We start from the raw sequence: 20,185 nt of genomic DNA, 5'->3' as shown, positions 1-20,185 counted from the left end.
TATTTACATATGTATAGCATTAGAGTAACAATACACAACACACAATAGAACAAAATCGACATTATCTCCACTGCTTCTTCTCAACAACAAGTCGGAGGAGCCACCCCAAACTTAGCCACCAATTTCTAACAGCCTAAGGCATGCACATACAAAAATGAGTGCAGTCATATGCTCCTTCAATAAGAAACAACTAAGAGAAAAAGTAAATGATTAAATGTATTGATCCATTATGCAGGATTTTCCATGTGTGATCACATAAGCATGCAGTTTCTTTAGAAAACTAATATCTTACAGATTTCCAGTATTTTGGAAGTAACTAAAAATCCAATAAATCTAAAGAAAGCAGAATTTTACAGCAATAAGGATGACCTATTTGATGCAGTATTAACAGTTCATAGATTTATAAAGCATCTTCTCATTTTTGTCCCATGAAAAGGTGTATATATGCATGACTTTTTTAAAATGCAAAATACATAAAGTATTTGTATAATAAAACTCCAAAATTCACAAGCATAGCAAAGTTTCTGCTCTCAAGCAGTCTGCATTCAAATTATCAGAGTTTCTATGTATCAACCACAACAAAAATTCATAATCTAATCGAGTTTCCTTCCAAAACCATCACATTCTAAGAACAGAAATACATGAACAATTAAACTGCATTGAACGAATATAAATCGAAATTTACGTAGACTAGAATTTAGAAATCGGCGTAAAATCGAAAATTGCAGAAATGTACCTAAAATCAACTTTCAATGGAGGCTTTCTGTTCTTCCGGTGGCGGAGCAACCGTCGGGAGGCTGAGGCGGAAGATGGAAATGGAGCGGGGTTGAATTAAAACCATCAAAAATACCGGTCGCAAAAATACCGATGGATTTTCCGGCGCCAAATCCGCCGGTAAAATAATTTTTTTTGAAAAACTTATATACATCCGCCGCGGTAAAAATAAATTACCAATTTTTTGAAAATTGTCTCCATATCCGTGGTTAGTTTTATAAACCATAGTCCGCGGGTGCCGGAAACGATGCCGGTAACTTTATTCGACGGACTATCACCGTCGAGATTAAGTTGTTTAATTTTGTATAAAATTTTGCATAAATCATACAAAAAGTTTCATTAAGTGTTTTAAATAAATGTGCACTCCTTCTTCACTAGTTTTGATCTTTTGGTTCTTTGTATTTTTTTTTAATTTCCTTTGATGTATATAAATCAACTCTTTTGTAGTACAAGACAAAATAAGATAAGATTCTTTCAAGTAAAAAACAAAAGCAGCCATCAAATAAACAACAAAACAAAAAAAACAAAAAAAAATTATAGGCTATGTGGATAGTGATGAGTGACATTGATTTGTAGCTTCCATCTCCAAAGAAGCAATCTAGAATCGTAGGTGAAGGAAAACAACTGCTCTCATCATCTTTTAGTATACAAGCTAAGATTTGATCCTTTTCCACATTCCTACTGTTTATACCTTTTTAAGAAACTTATTGCATTTGCACAACGAATGTAGCAATTTGGTTAACATTTGCAGAAAGATAGCAGTTGAATCAGCAATGGATCATGATGCTATGTCTAAGTTGCTACAAGAATTCACTACTATTCCTACCATTGATAAAGCATGGACTTTCGAATCCGAGTCTGGTATTGCTGCTTCATGTTTTTTTTGCTCCCTTTGCTTAGATTATTCCTGAAATATTTAGTATTTTTTCTTGTAATGATGTGCAGAAGATGCCTACTGATGAAGCGGCGAATTTTCGATGGTAATTAATGCACGTAAAAATAAATTACGACACAGAGGTTTTACGTGGTTCGATTTACTGAGGTAAATCTACGTCCACGGGGAGAAATGGGGGCAGGTTTGTATTGCTTGATCTGCGAATTACAGCTTACAACACTGGCCTGCTTTATGATATTCTCTCTAGAGAGCTTTTTTAGAGTTTAAAAGAAGAAGCCGAAGACCTTATCTATCTGACCTAGGTTCTATTTATACAGTGAACTAAGATCGTGGCATGCAGCATTTATTAGGTAGTGGATGTCGTGGAGATCGTGGCGACCTTGCATGGGTCCACTATCCTGCATGAGTTAATGACTGCTTGACACCACTAAATAGATCGTCGGTGTAGTGGAGGTGGAAATCTTGCATGAGTCCATTATCTCCTAGTTCGGTCGAATACTGAGACCGAACTGCTGAATTATTGCCGAGCAGCTTTTGCCGATCTGAGAGTAGAGCTTGATGCCGACCTGAGAGCAGAGCTTGATGAGTTGGCTTTCACCGAGCTGTAGGCTGGGGCCGAACTCTTTGGTTGTGCCGAACTGAACTCTTTAGTCACGCCGGACTGATACTCTTTAGTCATGCCGAACTGATACTCTGTCTTGGGCTTTACTGCTGTTGGGCTTGTTTAGTACGTACTCCATCACTACCCCCCCCGAAAAGCGAAGTGAATCACTTCGGCATTCTGGAAAAAAGTATGGGGTAAGTTGATGTTTGTCCACGGTCTCATGAAGTGAACTCTTCTTTGACCGGACTTGGTTTGTGTCCTAATTTGGCGAGTTTTATCGCTCGGATCGGACTTTCCGTTGTCCTAATTTGGGGATCGGACTTTCCCTTGTCCTAATTTGGGGATCGGACTTTCCCTTGTCCTAATTCGGCGAGTTTTATCGCGTGGATCGGACTTTCCCTAGTCCTAATTCAGGCAAGTTTTATCGCGAGAATTGGACTTTTGTTGCAGTTCGTTTCAGACGAAGTGCTTGTTTAAGCTGAATTGTGGTCTTGTATCCTCTTTAGAAGCTTTGACGCACAATCGTGGGCTTGTTGCAGCTCGTTTCAGACGAACTGCTTGTTTAAGCTGAATTGTGGTCTTGTATCCTCTTTAGAAGCTTTGACGCACAATCGTGGGCTTGTTGCAGCTCGTTTCAGACGAACTGCTTGTTTAAGCTGAATTGTGGTCTTGTATCCTCTTTAGAAGCTTTGACGCACAATCGTGGGCTTGTTGCAGCTCGTTTCAGACGAACTGCTTGTTTAAGCTGAATTGTGGTCTTGTATCCTCTTTAGAAGCTTTGACGCACAATCGTGGGCTTGTTGCAGCTCGTTTCAGACGAACTGCTTGTTTAAGCTAAATTGTGGTCTTGTATCTTCTGTAGAAGCTTTGACTCACAATTGTTTAGCTTGTATATGTTCTAAGAAGGGGATCAGTCTTCGAAGAACAAGATACCTCAGTAACATTTGTAAGAGACGACACGCACAGAGACAGACAAAACACACAAACAAAACGCACAGAGACAAATAAAGAACAAGTAAACCAAATAAAGCACATTGAGCAAACAGGACTCAAGACTGACTGACCGGACTGTCTCTTACAAATGGAACTTTTTGAGGTTGGAAATGTGCCATGTTCGGGGTACCTGTTCTCCTGACATGTGAGCCAATTTGTAAGACCCTTTGCCGAGGACTTCTGATACCCGATACGGACCTTCCCATGTGGGTTCGAGCTTGCCCAGCTTTTCTGCTCGGCTTACTTCGTTGTTTCTCAGGACGAGATCTCCCACTTGAAATTGCAGCTTCTTCACCCTTTGGTTGTAATACCGGGCTACTTGCTCCTTGTACTTGGCTGCTTTTATGCATGCCAATTCTCTTCTTTCTTCGGCAAGATCTAGCTCGGCTCTCAGTCCGTCGTCATTCATTTCTGAGGAGAAATTTAGAGTTCGGGGACTGGGTACGCCGATCTCCACCGGAATTACGGCTTCAGTGCCGTACACCAGACTGTATGGAGTTTCACCATTGGAGGTTGTGGGTGTAGTTCGGTAGGACCATAGGACTTGAGGGAGATTTTCTACCCATTGTCCTTTGGCTTGTTCTAACCGAGCTTTTAACCCTTTCACCAGGATACGATTTGTTACCTCCGTTTGTCCGTTTGCTTGTGGATGAGAGACCGAAGTGAACCGCTGTTGAATATTCAGCTCTTGGCACCAATTCTTGAACGTCTTGTCGGTGAACTGAGTCCCGTTATCCGAGATGAGGATGTGGGGTATGCCAAATCGGCACACTATGTTCTTCCAGACGAAATCCAATGCCTTCGAGCTCGTTATCGTAGCTAATGGTTCAGCTTCTACCCACTTCGTAAAGTAGTCCACGGCAACGACTAGGAATTTCATTTGCCGAGGAGCTTGAGGAAGTGGTCCCACTATGTCTATGCCCCATTGCATGAAAGGCCAAGGGCTTTGCATAGTGGATAGATCGGTCTGCGGCATTCTTGGGATATTTGCATGGATTTGGCACTTCGGGCATGTCTTGACGAGCTGCACTGCTTCTTGTACCAAGGTTGGCCAATAATATCCCCATCTTAGAACTTTTTTAGCTAAAGCTCTAGCTCCGATGTGGCTACCGCACGACCCTTCATGAACTTCTCTGAGGATGTAGTCCGTCTCTTCTGGTCCTACGCACCGCAATAACGGCTGGAGGTAAGACTTTCTAAAGAGGACTCCTTCATGAAGTTCGTACCGAAGTGCTCGGCACGTGATCTTCCGAGCTTCTCTCTTATCTTCGGGCAATTGTCCTTGATCCAGATACTGCAAGATCTGCGTCATCCAGTTCGGCGAGCTGGATATTGAATGTACCTCGGCTTCATCAATGCTTCGATGCATTAATTCTTCCGCCTTTGAGCTCGGATCTGAGGCCAACTTACTTAAGGTATCTGCTCGGCTATTTTCCGCTCTGGGAACGCGGATTATCCGAAAATAGGAGAAACTTCGGCTGATGCTTTGCGCTTTGTCCAAATACTTCTTCATTCTCTCGTCACGGGCTTCACTGGTACCCAACATGTGATTTACTATGACTTGTGAATCACAATGGACTTTGAGAGATTTGACGAGCAGACTTTGCGCTAACTGAAGTCCGGCCAGGAGGGCTTCGTACTCGGCTTCATTATTAGTAGTGGGGAATAGGAACCGAAGTGAGTAGGTTACCTCGTGTCCGTCGGGAGCGACGAGTAAAATACCAGCTCCACTTCCCATCTTGTTTGAAGCTCCATCTACGAATCCGCTCCAGCAGTCTGGCGGCTCTACTTCGGATTCCAAGGGCTGTGCAAGTTCGGCATTGGCAGACTTTTTCTGTTCGGCAATGACAGGGATTGCTTGATCGAACTTGGCCTCTGTAAGAAAATCTGCCAAGGCTTGTCCCTTGATGGCTTTCCGAGGTAGGTACTCGATCGAGTGTTCTCCCAGCTCTATGGCCCATTTGGCGATTCTGCCTGATGCTTCTGGCTTGGTCAAAACTTGCCGAAGAGGCAGATCGGTTAAGACACATACCTTGTGAGCATAGAAGTATGGCCGCAGTCTCCTTGCTGCATTTACTAACGCCAGAGCAATTTTTTCCAGAGGTTGATACCTTGTTTCTGGACCTCTTAATGCTCGGCTTGTAAAGTAGATGGGAAACTGCTTTAGGCCTTCTTCTCGTACAAGCACCGCGCTGATGGTTTGATCTGATGCCGCTAAGTATAAGAATATTACTTCGGCTTCGGTTGGAGCAGAGAGAATAGGAAGCTCGGCTAGATAACTTTTGAGCTCGTCAAAGGCCTTTTTCTGCTCGGCTCCCCACTCGAACTTTGGTGCTTTTTTCAACACTTTGAAGAACGGCAGTTGCTTTTCGGCTGCTTGGGAAAGGAATCGATTCAGTGCGGCTAGACATCCGGTTAGCCTTTGCACGTCATGTATGGACTTCGGCATTGCCATGTTTTGAATGACTTGAACTTTTGAAGGGTTTGCCTTGAGTCCGTCCTTTGAAACCCAACAACCCAGAAATTTTCCTGAATCTACCAAAAAGGTACATTTTTGGGGGTTGAGTTTGAGGTTGGCTTTCCGGAGCACGTCGAGAGTGGATTTGAGGTTGTCTTCGTACTCCGAAGTGCTTTTGCTTTTGACAACTATGTCGTCGACATACACTTCAACCTGTTTCCCGATTAGGTGCCGAAAAAGCTTGTCTACCATCCTTTGATAAGTGGCTCCGGCATTCTTTAAACCGAATGGCATCTTTTTATAAGCGAAAATGCCGAAATCGGTGATGAAAGCTGTTTTCGGAGCGTCACTCTCATCCATCAACACTTGGTGATATCCTTTGTATAAATCAAGAAAACAGAAAATTTCGAAGCCGATCAAAGCTTCTACTTTTTTATCTATATTCGGAAGGGGATAGCAATCTTTTGGACAGTGCTTGTTTAGATCGGTAAAATCTATGCACATCCGCCATCCTCCTCCTTTTTTCTTGATCATCACAGGATTGGCCACCCAAGAAGGATATTTCACCTCGAATAGTACATCCGCTTTTAGTAATTGGCGGACTTCGTCATGGATGACTTGGCTTCTTTCTGCCGCAAAGAGTCTTTGCTTCTGTTTTACTGGCCGGATTGAAGGATCAATATTTAACCGATGAGTGATTACCTCGGGGGGCACTCCGGTCATGTCCAACGGAGACCATGCAAAGACATCTTTGTACTCCTTGAGGAGCTGAATGGTCTTTTCCCGGAGTAGAGGCGTTCCTGCGAAGCCGACGTTGACCGTTCTGGATGGATCATCTTCGTATAACTGAACGGTCATTGAGTTCGGCTCTGAAGTGACTTCGGTCATCTCGCTTGCCTCCGACTCCGGTTGCTGTGATTGCTATGCTTGATGGTGCCGAACTGATTGCTCGGCACTTTTAAGCGCAATCTGCAGACATTCTTTTGCTCTCTTTTGATCACCTCGGATGACCGCTATCCCATTTTTAGTGGGAATCTTGATGGTGAGGTGATAAGTAGAGCAAACGGCCCGAACTGTGTTGAGCCAGTCCCTCCCCAGGATGATGTTGTACGGAGACCGAGCTTTCACCACAAAGAACTCGATCATCGTATTGGAGCTTGTAGGCGCTTTTCCCACCGTGATCGGAAGGCTGATAATACCTTCAGGGCGGGTGTCCTCCTGGGCGAAACTTTTCAGAGGAAGTGGAGCCGGACTGAGCCGAGCTGGATCCACTTCCATTTTATCGAAACATTCTTTAAAAAGAATGCTGACTGACGCTCCTGTATCCACAAATACTCTGTGGACCAGTTTGTTTGCCACCCCGGCTTGGATGACAATAGCGTCTTGGTGAGGAGAGATGGCTGGGACGGGATCGGCATCTGAAAATGTAATCACTTCGTCTTTCTTCAGCCTTTTATGTGTTGGTTCCTCTTGATTGGAACCTCTGCGTTCTGCTTTTAGGGACGACTTAGTCTTCCCGGCTGGGAGAGCATCAATAGTCAGGATTACTCCATCGTATTGCGGCTCGTCGTCGTCTTCGGGATCCTCATGTCTTTTCGGATCCTGAGGATTGCAGTTCGCACTTCTCTGCCTTTTGTTCTTTTTCGGCTGCTTGCTTTGGTATTTTTTTAACGTTCCTGTTTTCACAAGAACGTCAATACCTGCAGCCAAATCTCGGCACTCCTCGGTATCGTGACCGTGGGTTTGATGGAAGGAGCAATATTGATCCTGAAGTCGCCGTGCGGCTGATTTCGTCATCCGCTTTGGTTTTTCGAACATATCGGAATGTAGTTCGAAAATTTCCGCTCTTGACTTGTTTAATGGTACGAACTGAGCGGGCGGCTTCTCAGGATTGAGACGTGGTCCCAATCTGCCTTGTACTGGTGCCCTTTGAATTCTTTCAAAAGGAGTTCGGCGAGGAAGCACCTGGTCGCTTTGATCGGGCTTCCTTTTGTCTCCTTGGGATGAGCTGTCTAACGACCGTTTTCGACGGTCTGCCTCATCCGCACGAGAAAACTGGTCCGCAATGTCCCACATTTCTTGAGCTGTTTGCGGACCGCACTCCACGAGCTTTCTGTAGAGAGCTCCGGGCAGGATTCCATTTTGGAATGCCGAGATGACAAGTAGATCATTGAGATTATCTACTTGTAGGCATTCCTTATGGAATCTCGTCAGGAAGTCGCTGATCTTTTCGTCGCGACCTTGACGTATAGAAAGCAGCTGAGCCGAAGTGATTCGGGCTTCCGCTTTCTGAAAGAACCTCCTGTGGAAAGCATCCATGAGATCTCGGTAGGATCTGATGCTGCCTTGAGGAAGGCTGTCGAACCACCTTCTGGCGTTCCCGATGAGCAACTCGGGGAACAGCTTGCACATGTGGACCTCATTGAGACCCTGGTTCGCCATATTATATTGATAGCGTCCCAAGAAGTCATGAGGATCCTCTAGCCCGTCATAAGTCATTGACGGTGTCCGGTAGTTCCGCGGCAAAGGAGTCCGGGTGATGTCGTCCGAGAATGGAGTCTTTAATGCTCCGTACATGGCGAACCCGACATCTCTTCGGTACGGAGGAGATGGAGTTCTCCTGTGGTTCCGGTACCGAGGAGGAACATGTCGGGGTTGAGGATTCTTTCTCCTGGAAGACACGTCACTACTGCGGTAGTGACTTTCATGTCTGGATGAGGAGGGAGAATCCGCCGTTGTCTTCTCCGACTGTTGGCTCTTCTGCAGGAAGGTTAAGAACTCCTCCTGCTTCTCGGCCAAGAACAGCTTGACAGCCTCGTTCAAATCAGGCTGCTGGGAAGACTCGGTGTGTGGACCTTTTGAGCGGCTTGCTCCTTCTCCGTGAGAACTGGAAGTAGATTTTTCACGAGGCTGCTTTCCAGGCCTATGGGCTGCTGGATTAGCTTCCTCATGGTTATCACGGACGGAGGCACGGGTGTTATGTGATCTGGTATGCATTTTTTTTTTTGGTAGAAGAGGATCAAAAACTCGCTTTATCACAAATTTGGTTCTCTGTTTCCCACAGACGGCGCCAGTGATGAAGCGGCGAATTTTCGATGGTAATTAATGCACGTAAAAATAAATTACGACACAGAGGTTTTACGTGGTTCGATTTACTGAGGTAAATCTACGTCCACGGGGAGAAATGGGGGCAGGTTTGTATTGCTTGATCTGCGAATTACAGCTTACAACACTGGCCTGCTTTATGATATTCTCTCTAGAGAGCTTTTTTAGAGTTTAAAAGAAGAAGCCGAAGACCTTATCTATCTGACCTAGGTTCTATTTATACAGTGAACTAAGATCGTGGCATGCAGCATTTATTAGGTAGTGGATGTCGTGGAGATCGTGGCGACCTTGCATGGGTCCACTATCCTGCATGAGTTAATGACTGCTTGACACCACTAAATAGATCGTCGGTGTAGTGGAGGTGGAAATCTTGCATGAGTCCATTATCTCCTAGTTCGGTCGAATACTGAGACCGAACTGCTGAATTATTGCCGAGCAGCTTTTGCCGATCTGAGAGTAGAGCTTGATGCCGACCTGAGAGCAGAGCTTGATGAGTTGGCTTTCACCGAGCTGTAGGCTGGGGCCGAACTCTTTGGTTGTGCCGAACTGAACTCTTTAGTCACGCCGGACTGATACTCTTTAGTCATGCCGAACTGATACTCTGTCTTGGGCTTTACTGCTGTTGGGCTTGTTTAGTACGTACTCCATCACCTACACTGCAATGTTTTTAATTAGTCAAACAGATCTTTTGTCCAACAAGAGGAGAAAGTCGATCCTATCGACTCATATTTCGCGAAAGATTGGCAGCTCTGTAAGTTTTGACTGGGCGCCATTTCCTACAGAGATTACCAGTGTGTCCGCTGTTGTCCCCTCTCCATCCGGATCAAAGCTTCTCCTTGTGCGAAACTTTGAAGGTGAGCACTCTTCAGCTTGCTTTGAAATATGGGGTCCATCTCAACTTAAGAAGGAGTTTCGTGTTCCACGCTCTATTCACGGACCAGTGTATACCGATGGATGGTAAATATACGTTGTTTAACAAGTTTTTGCTGATACCAATAGTTAGTGATGCTAATAACGTGATGAATTTCTACTGTTGTACTTGATCTTAACAATGTCTTCAAATCTCAGAAAAGAGACATCATTAGTTCAATGGAACAAAAAGTTGTTTTTCATTTGCATAAGTATCATTTAATAGTTAATGATAGATGTGAAATTTTTGAGGTGGATAGTCAGTGTATCGTTTCATTGAGATTGTGGAATTTGTTGAATTTGTAGCGTATCATTTCGATCTCTTGTGGTGGCAGGCTCGAGGGAATTTCGTGGAACTCCAACGAGACCTTCATTGCTTATGTTGCCGAGGCACCAGACCTCGCCAAACCAGCATTCAACACTTCTGGTTTAAAAAAAGAAGATCACAATAGCTGGAAGGGTCAAGGTGATTGGGAAGAAGACTGGGGAGAAACATATTCTGGGAAAAAACAGCCGGCCATTTTTGTCATCGATGTTAACAGGTTTTACATAGTTTATCGCACGCTCTAGTGATTGGGAAACAAAATGATTCAGAAAAAAAAACATTCTGCAGTGGAGAGATTTGTGGCGTTGCTGTTACTGGAGCTGGGAGGGAGTTGTGTGTCGGGCAAGTTGTATGGGCTCCCCCACTCGATGGAAAGCAGCAGCAGCATCTTGTCTTTGTTGGGTGGTGGCCTTCGGATACTCGAAAGTTTGGCATCAAATACTGCTATAATAGACCATGTTCTCTCTATGCAGTTGAGGCTCCATCTTTTGAATCAGATTCTATTACAAAAAGGTCAATTTATTAAACTTGAGTGTCCCTTTCTCATCAAAACAAGAATAATACTTATCAGTTTGTTTCTGTTATTATCCTCAGAAGTGATGCAGCTAAAGTTCCACTGATAATCGAACTGACTCACGGCCTAAATAGCGCATTCTTTCCCCGTTTCAGGTTTGTAGGCCAATAACTACATTATACTGATAAGTCAGATATTATACAGATAAGTCTTTGCTTAAAAACTGCTTTCCATATCATCAGTCCAGATGGGAAATCTCTTGTTTTCTTATCAGCAAAAACTAGTGTTGATTCTGGGGCACACTCAGCAACTCAGTCGCTTCACAAGATTGAGTGGCCCTCCAACGGGAAGCTCGGCCCTCTGAAAGTTGCTGATGTGGTATGCTCATTTCCTATTAATGTCATTTAACAGAAAGAATAGGGAAGTGATGTTGTTCTCATTTAGGTACCTGTGATCATGTGTCCTGAAAATGGCTGCTTTCCCGGGCTTTACTGCTCGAGCTTACTCTGCAATCCATGGCTTTCTGATGGCCACACAATGTTTTTATCTTCTGCTTGGGGCAGTGTTCAAACTATACTTTCAGTAAATATATTAAGGTTAGTCATAGCCATCCTGACAATATCAATATGTAATCTTCTTCACAGTAAAAACAATGCCTTTTTATGATCGTTACAGTGGAAATGTATCGCGAATCACCCCTAACGATTCAAGGTCTTCCTGGGATGTCCTAGCTGTAGGAAGTGACAATGTTATTTCTGGTGAGAGAAAATACTAGTATTTCTGAAGCATCCTTGTTCTGATTTATCACATTTTTTTTGTGTGCTCAAGTGTGCAGCAGTCCTGTTAGTATTCCCGAGATCAAGTATGGTAGTTTGGTCGGAAAATGGAGATGGTGGGATGTCTCAAGCCCCATATCCAAATGCTCAGACAAGGTATATTATACTATACTAACTTGTTAATTTCATTCTTTAAGCCATGAATAATCTTGTTTGTCACTGTTTTCAGGTTTCATTGCTGTTAGCATCACAACAATTTGACATATTGAGTATACCAGTGAGGGATGTTTCTGAGAATCTTGCAAAAGGTGCTTAATAAGATGTTTAGATGAATCTATCTTCCAGATATGAATTTTGCTTCTGTGACTCTGGAGTTTTTGTAGCAGGTGCGTGCAAACCATTTGAAGCTATATATGTATCATCGAGGCATAGGAAGTCGTCTGAATCGCCAGATCCATTAGTTGTCTTCCTTCATGGAGGTCCACACACGGTTTCATTGGCAAGCTTCTCCAAGTCTTTGGCTTTCCTATCTTCACTTGGTTATAGCTTGCTTATTGTCAACTACAGGTCTATCTCTCTTTCACTCTCCTCCCTCATCCTATTAAATTGAGGTTAAATCTAATTTAACTGTGACGGTAGGGGTTCTCTCGGATTTGGCGAGGAAGCGTTGCAATCTCTTCTGGGAAACATTGGATCCCAGGTAGTCATTCTAGTGTTATAAGATTATTTAGTAAATCTATTGATATGCTGCATTCTTGGTGCTTACGCAGGATGTGAGAGACGTACTCACTGCATTAGACGCTGTCATTGACAAGGGACTTGTGGATCCATCTAAAATATTCGTCCTTGGTGGTTCGCATGGTGGATTTTTTACTACACACTTGATTGGTCAGGTAGGTGCTTCTTCTTTTAACAACTCAGACCATGGTTTTATTGAGTCGTTCGGGTTTTATTGAGTCGTTCGTCTATACAGGCACCCGAAATGTTTGCTGCAGCAGCAACTAGGAATCCCCTATGCAACATTCCTCTGTTGTTTGGCACATCTGATATTCCCGACTGGTGTTTCGCTGAGGTTTTTGGAGGCGAACGAAGACCTACCTTCACAGAATCCCTTTGTGCAGAACACCTGGCTCTGTTTTATAGCAAGTCTCCTATTGCTCATGTCTCAAAGGTTATACAATGCTAGTTTAGTTAGAAATTCTGCTGCAAAACTCAGTCCATTATCATCTGCTCCTATCATCACCATCTCTGCATCAACTATACCTACTTTTTTCCAGGTTAAAACCCCCACGATTTTTCTACTTGGTGCCTGGGATATCCGCCTGCCAATGTGTAACGGAATACAGGTAAGACCTCGTACCATAAAACACCAAATCTCCAACATGAAGTTGTGTTTACGCGTGTTTTAGTAAAGTTTAATGTTCCTCGAAAGATGATTGTGATTTTATGAACCGAACTATAACACTCTGTTTTTTCTGGACATTTAGTTTGCACGAGCATTGAGGGAGAGAGGGGTCGAAACCAAGGTTATTGTCTTCCCCAACGATGAACACAGCATTGACAGGTAAGGCGTCGCGCCCTAATAATGTGGTCGGAAACATGCTCCGTGTGCTAAGAAACATGTTCTTGTTTTCGCAGACCACAGTCAGACTATGAAAGCTACCTGAATATTGGTATGTGGTTCAACAAGCATTGCAAATAATAGTTCTCCATTATTGTTGGGACACTATTATTGTTTGTGAAGAGGATTGTTGGGGCATTGTATAATTGTTTGTCTACATTGATATGTGGTTCCACATGTATTGATCAGTTGTATGTATCTCATCTTGTCCATTTCTCTATCGAACTTTCCTCCATTTGTTAAAAAGATTGAATGAGACATTTCAATCATGATTCACCAATCCCCACTTTGATTTATAAATCACAATTAAGAATTTTAATAGGATTGATGCACCTTACAAAATAGTATCAGAACATAATCAAAGTAAAAAACAGATGATAATAACATCAAGAACATAACTGTTGAGGAGTTAATCAGATAACACAAAATCAAATCATTCAACGTGCAATGCGAGACTCGGATAATTTGAGGCACTCACTCTGGCATCTACGGAGGCAAATGTCATTCCAGTTGGGTACTTGATGTTGGTTGACACACACAGTTCGAGCACAGGCATCAGCACAAGCATCGAGCTCAGAAACACCGCAGACCGTAATGCAAGTATCCGGGATAGGATCCTTGGCAAAGGCTCCTACTTTCTTCAACATCCTCTTCGACGTGCAAACTCTCTCGCACACAAAAATGTCATCCCCACTCTTCTCCCGGCTCCACGCACTTCTTAATCTTTGCTCCTCAGCATGTCTTGCTCTCGTTCGCAAAGCTCTACCAGCAATGATAACTGGGACGAAAGCAGCCCCAAGCAGGGTCCATGCATCAACCATAGTTATACCAACAAAAGATGTACTTGCTTCTTTTCCCGTTCACTTCCTAGTTCGAGCAGCAGATGTCTTCCTATCCTATAATGATCATATCAACATCACCGGTTTCAAGTGTTAGAGTTTATCTGAATCAGACTAGTAAAGAGTACAGAAACCACAAATGCAACAAGATACAATCTACAATAATCAGACAACGAGATATGAACAGAGTAGTTTTCCCAAGTGTCGTAGCAAATCACCAGGTTCAGAGGTAGACATCTTTTAGTTTTATCTGCCATGCTTTTGGCATTAAGATTGCCAATGCCCTAATATTTGTAACCTTAATGGAGAAGAAGCAATTCACAATTTCAAAATTAGCTCATCAATTGCACTACCTCAACTTTAATAAGCTATGAAAGTAATTAACTGAATCTGTTGTCAAGACATAGCAATGGGAACGAAAAATATGAACAACTTTGTAGAATTTAACCAAATGATTTTATGATTGATACTGCAAATCCCCTAAATTTGACCTAAATATGTTTAATTCTGCAATATGCTCATACTATCCTACCTATGATCAAGAAAATGAATGTCTTTGATATTCTTATCATCTATTAGAGCTGCTGGAGTTAGGAAATCGACAGCTTTTTCTCTTATCCTCATTCTAGGTTCAGTTTTCGCTTAGCAGAGTTGCATTTGATGAATGATATCAGTAGGATGAAACAAAACGAAAAATCCCTACACTATCCTAAGTTATTCAATTCATCAGATAAATTTCCAGTATAAACTATCAATTCTAACATTAATAACATAATTTACTGATCATACTCAGATAGACGAAGAATGAACAAACAAGACAAAGCGAGAAAAAAAATAAGAAAACGAGTGCAATCGGTTGAGTGAAGATTTCGATGCTGATATAAGTAAATTCAACAGAAAAGCAAAACAAAAACTTGACGATTAAATAAAACAAAGAAGAATATAAACCCTACCGGTGAAGATTTGGGGAGAAACAGAACGCGAGCTGAAGATTTGGGGAGAAGACGACTTCACTCTTCACTTGGAATAATTGGCTCAACACCTAAGAGCATCTCCAACAATTACCCTATACACGAACTCATTTAATCTTAAATGTCAGATTTTACTCTAATCATTTACATTAAACTCAAACTACTTACTTTTTATATTTTGCAATCATACCTATATATTTTATCTAAATTACACACTAATCCTATAACACTTATCAATAACTTAAATTAAATAATATGATAAGATTATTAATTAATATAACTATATATGAAATTTATTATTTATTAAATAAAAAAGTTACATAATTTAGAAAATTTATACAATAAAAATACTACAAAAGTTATCACACGGTAAAAATAAGTTAACTAAAATTCAAAATTAAAATTCTATTAAAGATACCACAAGTATATAAATTAGGTATCGTTTTAATTATTAATGTTTAACTATTACTCCAATTTGTTATACTTGATAGCGTATATAGTTTGATATTATGCATTAGGCATAATATTAGTTTAAAAATTAAATATTTTTTTGTCAATTTTTAAACTAAAATAAATTAATTCTTAATATTAAAATTTAAAAGCTATCAAATTATGTAGAAATTTACTAAAGCATAACTAATCAATATTAATAGGCATAACTAATTAATATATCTATTTGTTAATTTAGAAAAAAAAAACGTGGGTAGCTTTTTAACTAATCAAAAAATGTGTATATATTGATATGTGCCAAGCCCACTAATTAATTACCAACCAAATATTAATAGAATGAATTAGGTTATTTTCTATCTTCTTCTCCCAGCCGCTGGACAGTGCCGGTAAAGTTTTTGTTTCTGTGTATTTTTACTTCTCTCCCTTCCCCTATTTCTTCCCTTTTTCTATATTGATATATATAAAATGATTTGGACTTTTAACTTGTAATACCCCAGTATCTTTTTTAAAAAATAAAAAATATGTATATTTTTGGAATTTTCAAAAGTATTTTGAATTTTGTCATTTTCCTATTGATTAATTATTATAGTTTTTGAACTAATGAGTTTGATTGTCAATTGTGTTGTCCTACTTAGATCATCCACAATGGCGGATGTTCCGGCGGACGTCGGACCGGTGTGCCGGACGTCCGCCATTAGGCAGCATGCATACGGATACGGACGTCCACTGCGGACACCGGAGTTCCGCGGCTTTCCGGGACGTCCGTTGGGACGTCCGCCATTGCATTGACACGACGGACGTCCCGGCCGACGTCCTGATTTTTTATTATTTTTTGTGGATGTCCGTCGGGATGTCCTTGGGATGTCCGCTATTGTGTAGTGGAATGTCCTTATGACGTGACAGTGCAGTGAGATGTCCTTATAATGTGACAGGGGGTGTTTTTGGGAAGTCCGTCGGCATGTCCGTCGGGACATCCGTCCCATTGTGGATGCCCTTAGACAGCCCCAGCAAAATAAATAAGGTCTAATTGTTTTTTTTGATGTATTGGTGAATTAGTAGTATTAGAAATTTGAAATGAAATTATAAAATATTAGAGTTTTTGTTTGATGCCTTTTTATTTGTGGTGTGTGTGTAAGCTACATGTTAAATAATACTCTATTCGTTCCATGTTAAATAATACTCCCTTCGTTCCACTTAAAATGAAATATTTGGGAATTGACATGAGATTTTATGTTGTATTGTTTTATGAATTAATAAAGAGAGAGTAAAGTAAGAGAGATGAAAAAGTAGAGATAGAGTTGTTTCCATTTTAGGAAATATTTCATTTTTAATTAGACAATTTAAAAAGGAAAACGTTTCATGTTTCATTTTTAATGGGATAGAGAGAGTATATGTATATGTAAGTGTGTGATTCGTGTAATATGATGATAAAAAAAATAATAATAATAAAGAAATTAAATCCTATTTAAACACACACACACCGACCCTTCTAATACACACTTTTTTCACATGAAAAACACACACTCAACGCATACACAAATCACGCACACATCTACACATACCCACTACTTTTCACAAACCCACATGAGCAGCTCCTTTTCCAGCCACTTCCGGCCGTTGCCCACCACCTCTCCGGCGACGCCTTGGCTGCCAGCAGCCCCTCTTCCTCTCCCTCCTCATGGTTTCTTCATCCTCATCTTTTTCCTACCTCCATTGAAGATGATTCAAGGTAGAAGCTTTTTCCCAAACTCAAGTTTCTTGCAAATTAAGGTAAAAATTAAATTCCTCTTTTGATTACCTCACTTCCTAAGTTGATGTTTGTGGATTTGAATTAAAGCTTTGTGATTTTGGTTGTCAATGTGTAAAAGTGAGAATTTTTATGTTTTGTCTAAAATTGGGGATTTTAGTTATTTTGATTAGTTTAGCTATTTTCTATTTGATTGTTGGGGTGGAATTGTATAAATTGATGGCTTGACTTAGAACTTTGTTTTAGTTAGTATGATTATTGAGAGCACCCACAACCGTGCTCTTGCCAACGAGCACGGTTGTGGTCCGGCCCCACTTTTTCTACTAAGAGCACAACACCCACAGCCGTGCTCTTCCACGAGGACGAGCACAAGGGTCTCACCATTCTATTATTCAATTTAAATAAAAACATTTACATAATATTAAAATTCATTAAAAAAACCGAAATAATATTACAAATTATAAATAAAATAAAAATTACATAATTAAAATCCTACAAAATAAAAATTACATAATTAAAATCCTAAAAATTAAAAATTATATAATTAAAATCCTAAAAATTAAAAATTACATAATTAAATTCATAAGTGACTGAATTTCGTCCAAATGGATGCTGAATGTGTGTATTTAAAGATGATTTTGAGATTAATTTTTTTAAAAATTTTTTTAAAAATATTCAAAAAAACAGTAATAAAACGGCTATATTTTTGGGAATCCGATTTTTTTTTTATTTTTGGTATTATTTTTTATTTTTAAAAAAAAAAAGAAAAAAAAAATGCCAACTGCCAATAGAAACACGTCACGTCGCCCTGCTTGCTGGCACCAAATTTCTGCTTCAACCAAGTTCGAATGGATTTATTATGAATTTTCTAAAAGGACTGCCCTGTTTCTGGCAGGTTCTTGAAAAATATTCATAAATCCTAAACGAAAAGGAATTTCAAGCTCAAAATTAATCCTCATAAACCTGACTTTTATATGCTTCTTTTGCAATTGGTTTTGTTGATTTTTGACTTACGAGTCAATTTGAATGATTTTCCAAAGTTAGTGCTTTCTGCCATGATTAGTAACTGAATTGTAAAACATGATTTTCTTAATTTCTTTTTTTGAGTAACCTATTGGTGTGAGATGATTATGAACTTGAGATATACTTTAAATAATGAAGATGTGTGCTTTCTTGGAATAGTTTAAGTAACTCGTGCTGCATGTTAATGAGATTGGTTAGGTCGTTTGCATGTTAAAGCCTATGTTGACTAATGTCTTGGTTTAAAGTTGAAGCAAATGAGAGTTATGGTTTCTAATTGGTTGAGTTCTTTGTTATGGTTTAATTAGTCTTGTTAGCTAAAATAAAATGTCTAAGTTTTCTAAAGTTGGAATTACTATAAGGTTTAAGTTTAAAAGTTTAAGACTAAGCTTAAGTGTGAAAGTGCTAGGAGTGGCACCTCCGAGGCTCGAGGACGGACAACCAAACCAAGCTTGAGGAGATTATTTTAGATTACAACTTTCGAGGTGGGGTTTGCTTTTATCTGTAAGCGTAGTGGTTACATGGTCAGATCCATGAGGGATCATATGGGTCGCTGACAGCCCACCAATAGCCCACGAGGGGTCAGGTCCACGAGGGACCGAGACTAGTCTCCTATAGATGTCAGCAAAGTTGAGATGGTTCATTATGTTATGATTCATTACACAATTGGTTATAACTGCTTGCAGCGTATTCCCCACTGAGTGTGCTTGCATACTCACACCCCGTTATTTAATGTTTTTCAGGTTAAGGAGGCGGTGCCGGGGCAGCAGTCAACGTGGTCCACGGTCTCCCAGCTGCTATTTTTTGACTAGTAGACCCTTTGATATTTTGGGTAAAATTGAATTTTTTTGGAGAGAAAACTCGGTAACTTTTATGCTATTATATTTTGAATGATGTAGGTTGTAATCCGATTAAGCAGGGTATTTTATTTTGGTGGAATACTAGATGAAGTATATATATTTTTAACATAGTGATACATTTTGGTGTAGATATCTATATGCACTTATTTCTGATGTTGGAAAAAAAATCTTATTAGTGTTCTTTAAATTGTTTGATATAAAAAAATAATGTCAATGATAAGTTTATAAAATCGTTTTCATTTTTCTTATTTCCATTTAAATATTTGAATTTTCAAAATAGAAGAAATTCGTATTTTAGTAAATTGGTAGCGTCACCCGTTTTAAAGAGTTGGGGGCGTTACAGAATGTAATAAAACAAAATCTGAAAAGTTTTTTGGTATAGTTATAGTGCAAATCTAAAGATAGGTATTTTTTCTTAAAAAATCTATAATAGGATTGGTTTTGCAGTATTGTTGGAGGTATTATTCTACTACATTTTAAGTTTTGCAGTACTGTTGGAGATGGTCTAAAAGACCTAAATTTAGTGACTGTATAATTTTTTGAATAAATATACTTCTAAAATCCCTATATCAAATTATTTATATATTTTTTTGGTGAGCAAATTATTTATATTTATTCTTTATAGGACATGAATATATGGGATGCACTTCAAAAATATCAAATTTGAAGTTCACAACTTTCCACCAATATATTTCATATTTATTAGGACGAACGAAGTATAATATTCCCTCTAACTGAGTTGTATCACATTATAACTGAGTCATTTTTTTCCGGCAAAGAACGCTAAACCAAATGTAATGTCTCATACTTTATATTATTTGCTTTCTTTCATCAATGTCTGTATTCAAAAGAAACTTTATAGACGAACTATTAATAATTCAATTTAGTTAAATGTTTGATTTGATGAGTAGGACCGCGATATCTAACTAAATAAAATGAATTTTTCTCTCCGTCACAATGAGTATGACTCATTTTCTTCTATTTAGGTTTGTCATAACCAAGATAAACATGATTAAAAATAGAAGTATATTTATCATTACTTTATTCTATATTATAGTAGTATTTTATTTACTCTTCACTTAACACAGGAAATAACACTGTCTATAATTCTTGTCACCAATGACGGACGCAGGATACAAAGCCCGTGGGGTCGGACAGAGTAAAAATTAATATTTATATAATATTTTTAAAACTGTTTTTTTAAATAATAATATTAAATATTTTTATATAATAAATTATGATAAGAAAATATATTATATTATTTTGTATCTACTGAAATTTTATAAAATTATACAACCAGTAATTAACAAAATAAGAAGAAACT

General features: G+C 39.7%; 2 protein-coding genes and 1 long non-coding RNA gene across 7 annotated transcripts; 2 read left to right on the top strand and 1 right to left on the bottom strand.

Annotated features, from left to right (window-relative positions):
• The first annotated feature begins 1,308 nt into the window (after window positions 1-1,308).
• On the top strand, window positions 1,309-13,220 carry LOC121776171 (acylamino-acid-releasing enzyme 1-like). Of its 3 annotated transcripts, XM_042173316.1 has the most exons (17): window positions 1,309-1,635; window positions 9,532-9,786; window positions 10,074-10,280; window positions 10,352-10,576; window positions 10,658-10,732; window positions 10,820-10,955; window positions 11,022-11,173; window positions 11,253-11,335; window positions 11,406-11,509; window positions 11,583-11,661; window positions 11,737-11,920; window positions 11,993-12,053; window positions 12,124-12,246; window positions 12,327-12,524; window positions 12,631-12,699; window positions 12,841-12,917; window positions 12,992-13,220. In XM_042173316.1, the coding sequence occupies exons 1-17, from the start codon at window positions 1,613-1,615 to the stop codon at window positions 13,053-13,055; spliced, it is 2,115 nt and encodes a 704-aa protein (XP_042029250.1). In that variant the 5' UTR covers window positions 1,309-1,612; the 3' UTR covers window positions 13,056-13,220. The 3 variants fall into 3 exon arrangements, with proteins under 3 accessions (XP_042029250.1, XP_042029248.1, XP_042029249.1); XM_042173314.1 differs by lacking the exon at window positions 1,309-1,635 and having other exon boundaries at window positions 9,465-9,786; XM_042173315.1 differs by lacking the exon at window positions 1,309-1,635 and having other exon boundaries at window positions 9,467-9,786; window positions 11,740-11,920.
• A 191-nt stretch (window positions 13,221-13,411) lies between these two features.
• LOC121776929 (uncharacterized protein At5g64816-like) lies at window positions 13,412-13,795 on the bottom strand. The gene has a single exon (XM_042174073.1). The coding sequence runs from the start codon at window positions 13,793-13,795 to the stop codon at window positions 13,412-13,414; it is 384 nt and encodes a 127-aa protein (XP_042030007.1).
• Window positions 13,796-16,750: 2,955 nt separating this feature from the next.
• Window positions 16,751-18,977, top strand: LOC121775867. Of its 3 annotated transcripts, none has more exons than XR_006045201.1 (2): window positions 16,751-17,004; window positions 18,745-18,977. It is a non-coding gene; the product is annotated as an uncharacterized LOC121775867 (long non-coding RNA). The 3 variants fall into 3 exon arrangements; XR_006045203.1 differs by having other exon boundaries at window positions 18,411-18,977; XR_006045202.1 differs by having other exon boundaries at window positions 18,405-18,977.
• Window positions 18,978-20,185: the final 1,208 nt, after the last annotated feature.

This window comes from Salvia splendens, chromosome 18, assembly GCF_004379255.2.
Source record: "Salvia splendens isolate huo1 chromosome 18, SspV2, whole genome shotgun sequence".
In the NCBI taxonomy this organism is placed as follows: domain Eukaryota; kingdom Viridiplantae; phylum Streptophyta; class Magnoliopsida; order Lamiales; family Lamiaceae; genus Salvia; species Salvia splendens.
This window is presented reverse-complemented; position numbering and strand designations above follow the sequence as displayed.

Excerpts from the sequence above, each read along its gene's own strand:
- LOC121776171 (XM_042173314.1), top strand. The coding sequence starts at position 9,491 with ATGTTTTTAATTAGTCAAACAGATCTTTTGTCCAACAAGAGGAGAAAG. Across the intron at positions 10,577-10,657 it reads TCAGATTCTATTACAAAAAG|AAGTGATGCAGCTAAAGTTC; the intron begins GTCAATTTATTA and ends TATTATCCTCAG. Across the intron at positions 12,918-12,991 it reads GATGAACACAGCATTGACAG|ACCACAGTCAGACTATGAAA; the intron begins GTAAGGCGTCGC and ends TTGTTTTCGCAG.
- LOC121776929 (XM_042174073.1), bottom strand. The coding sequence starts at position 13,795 with ATGGTTGATGCATGGACCCTGCTTGGGGCTGCTTTCGTCCCAGTTATC.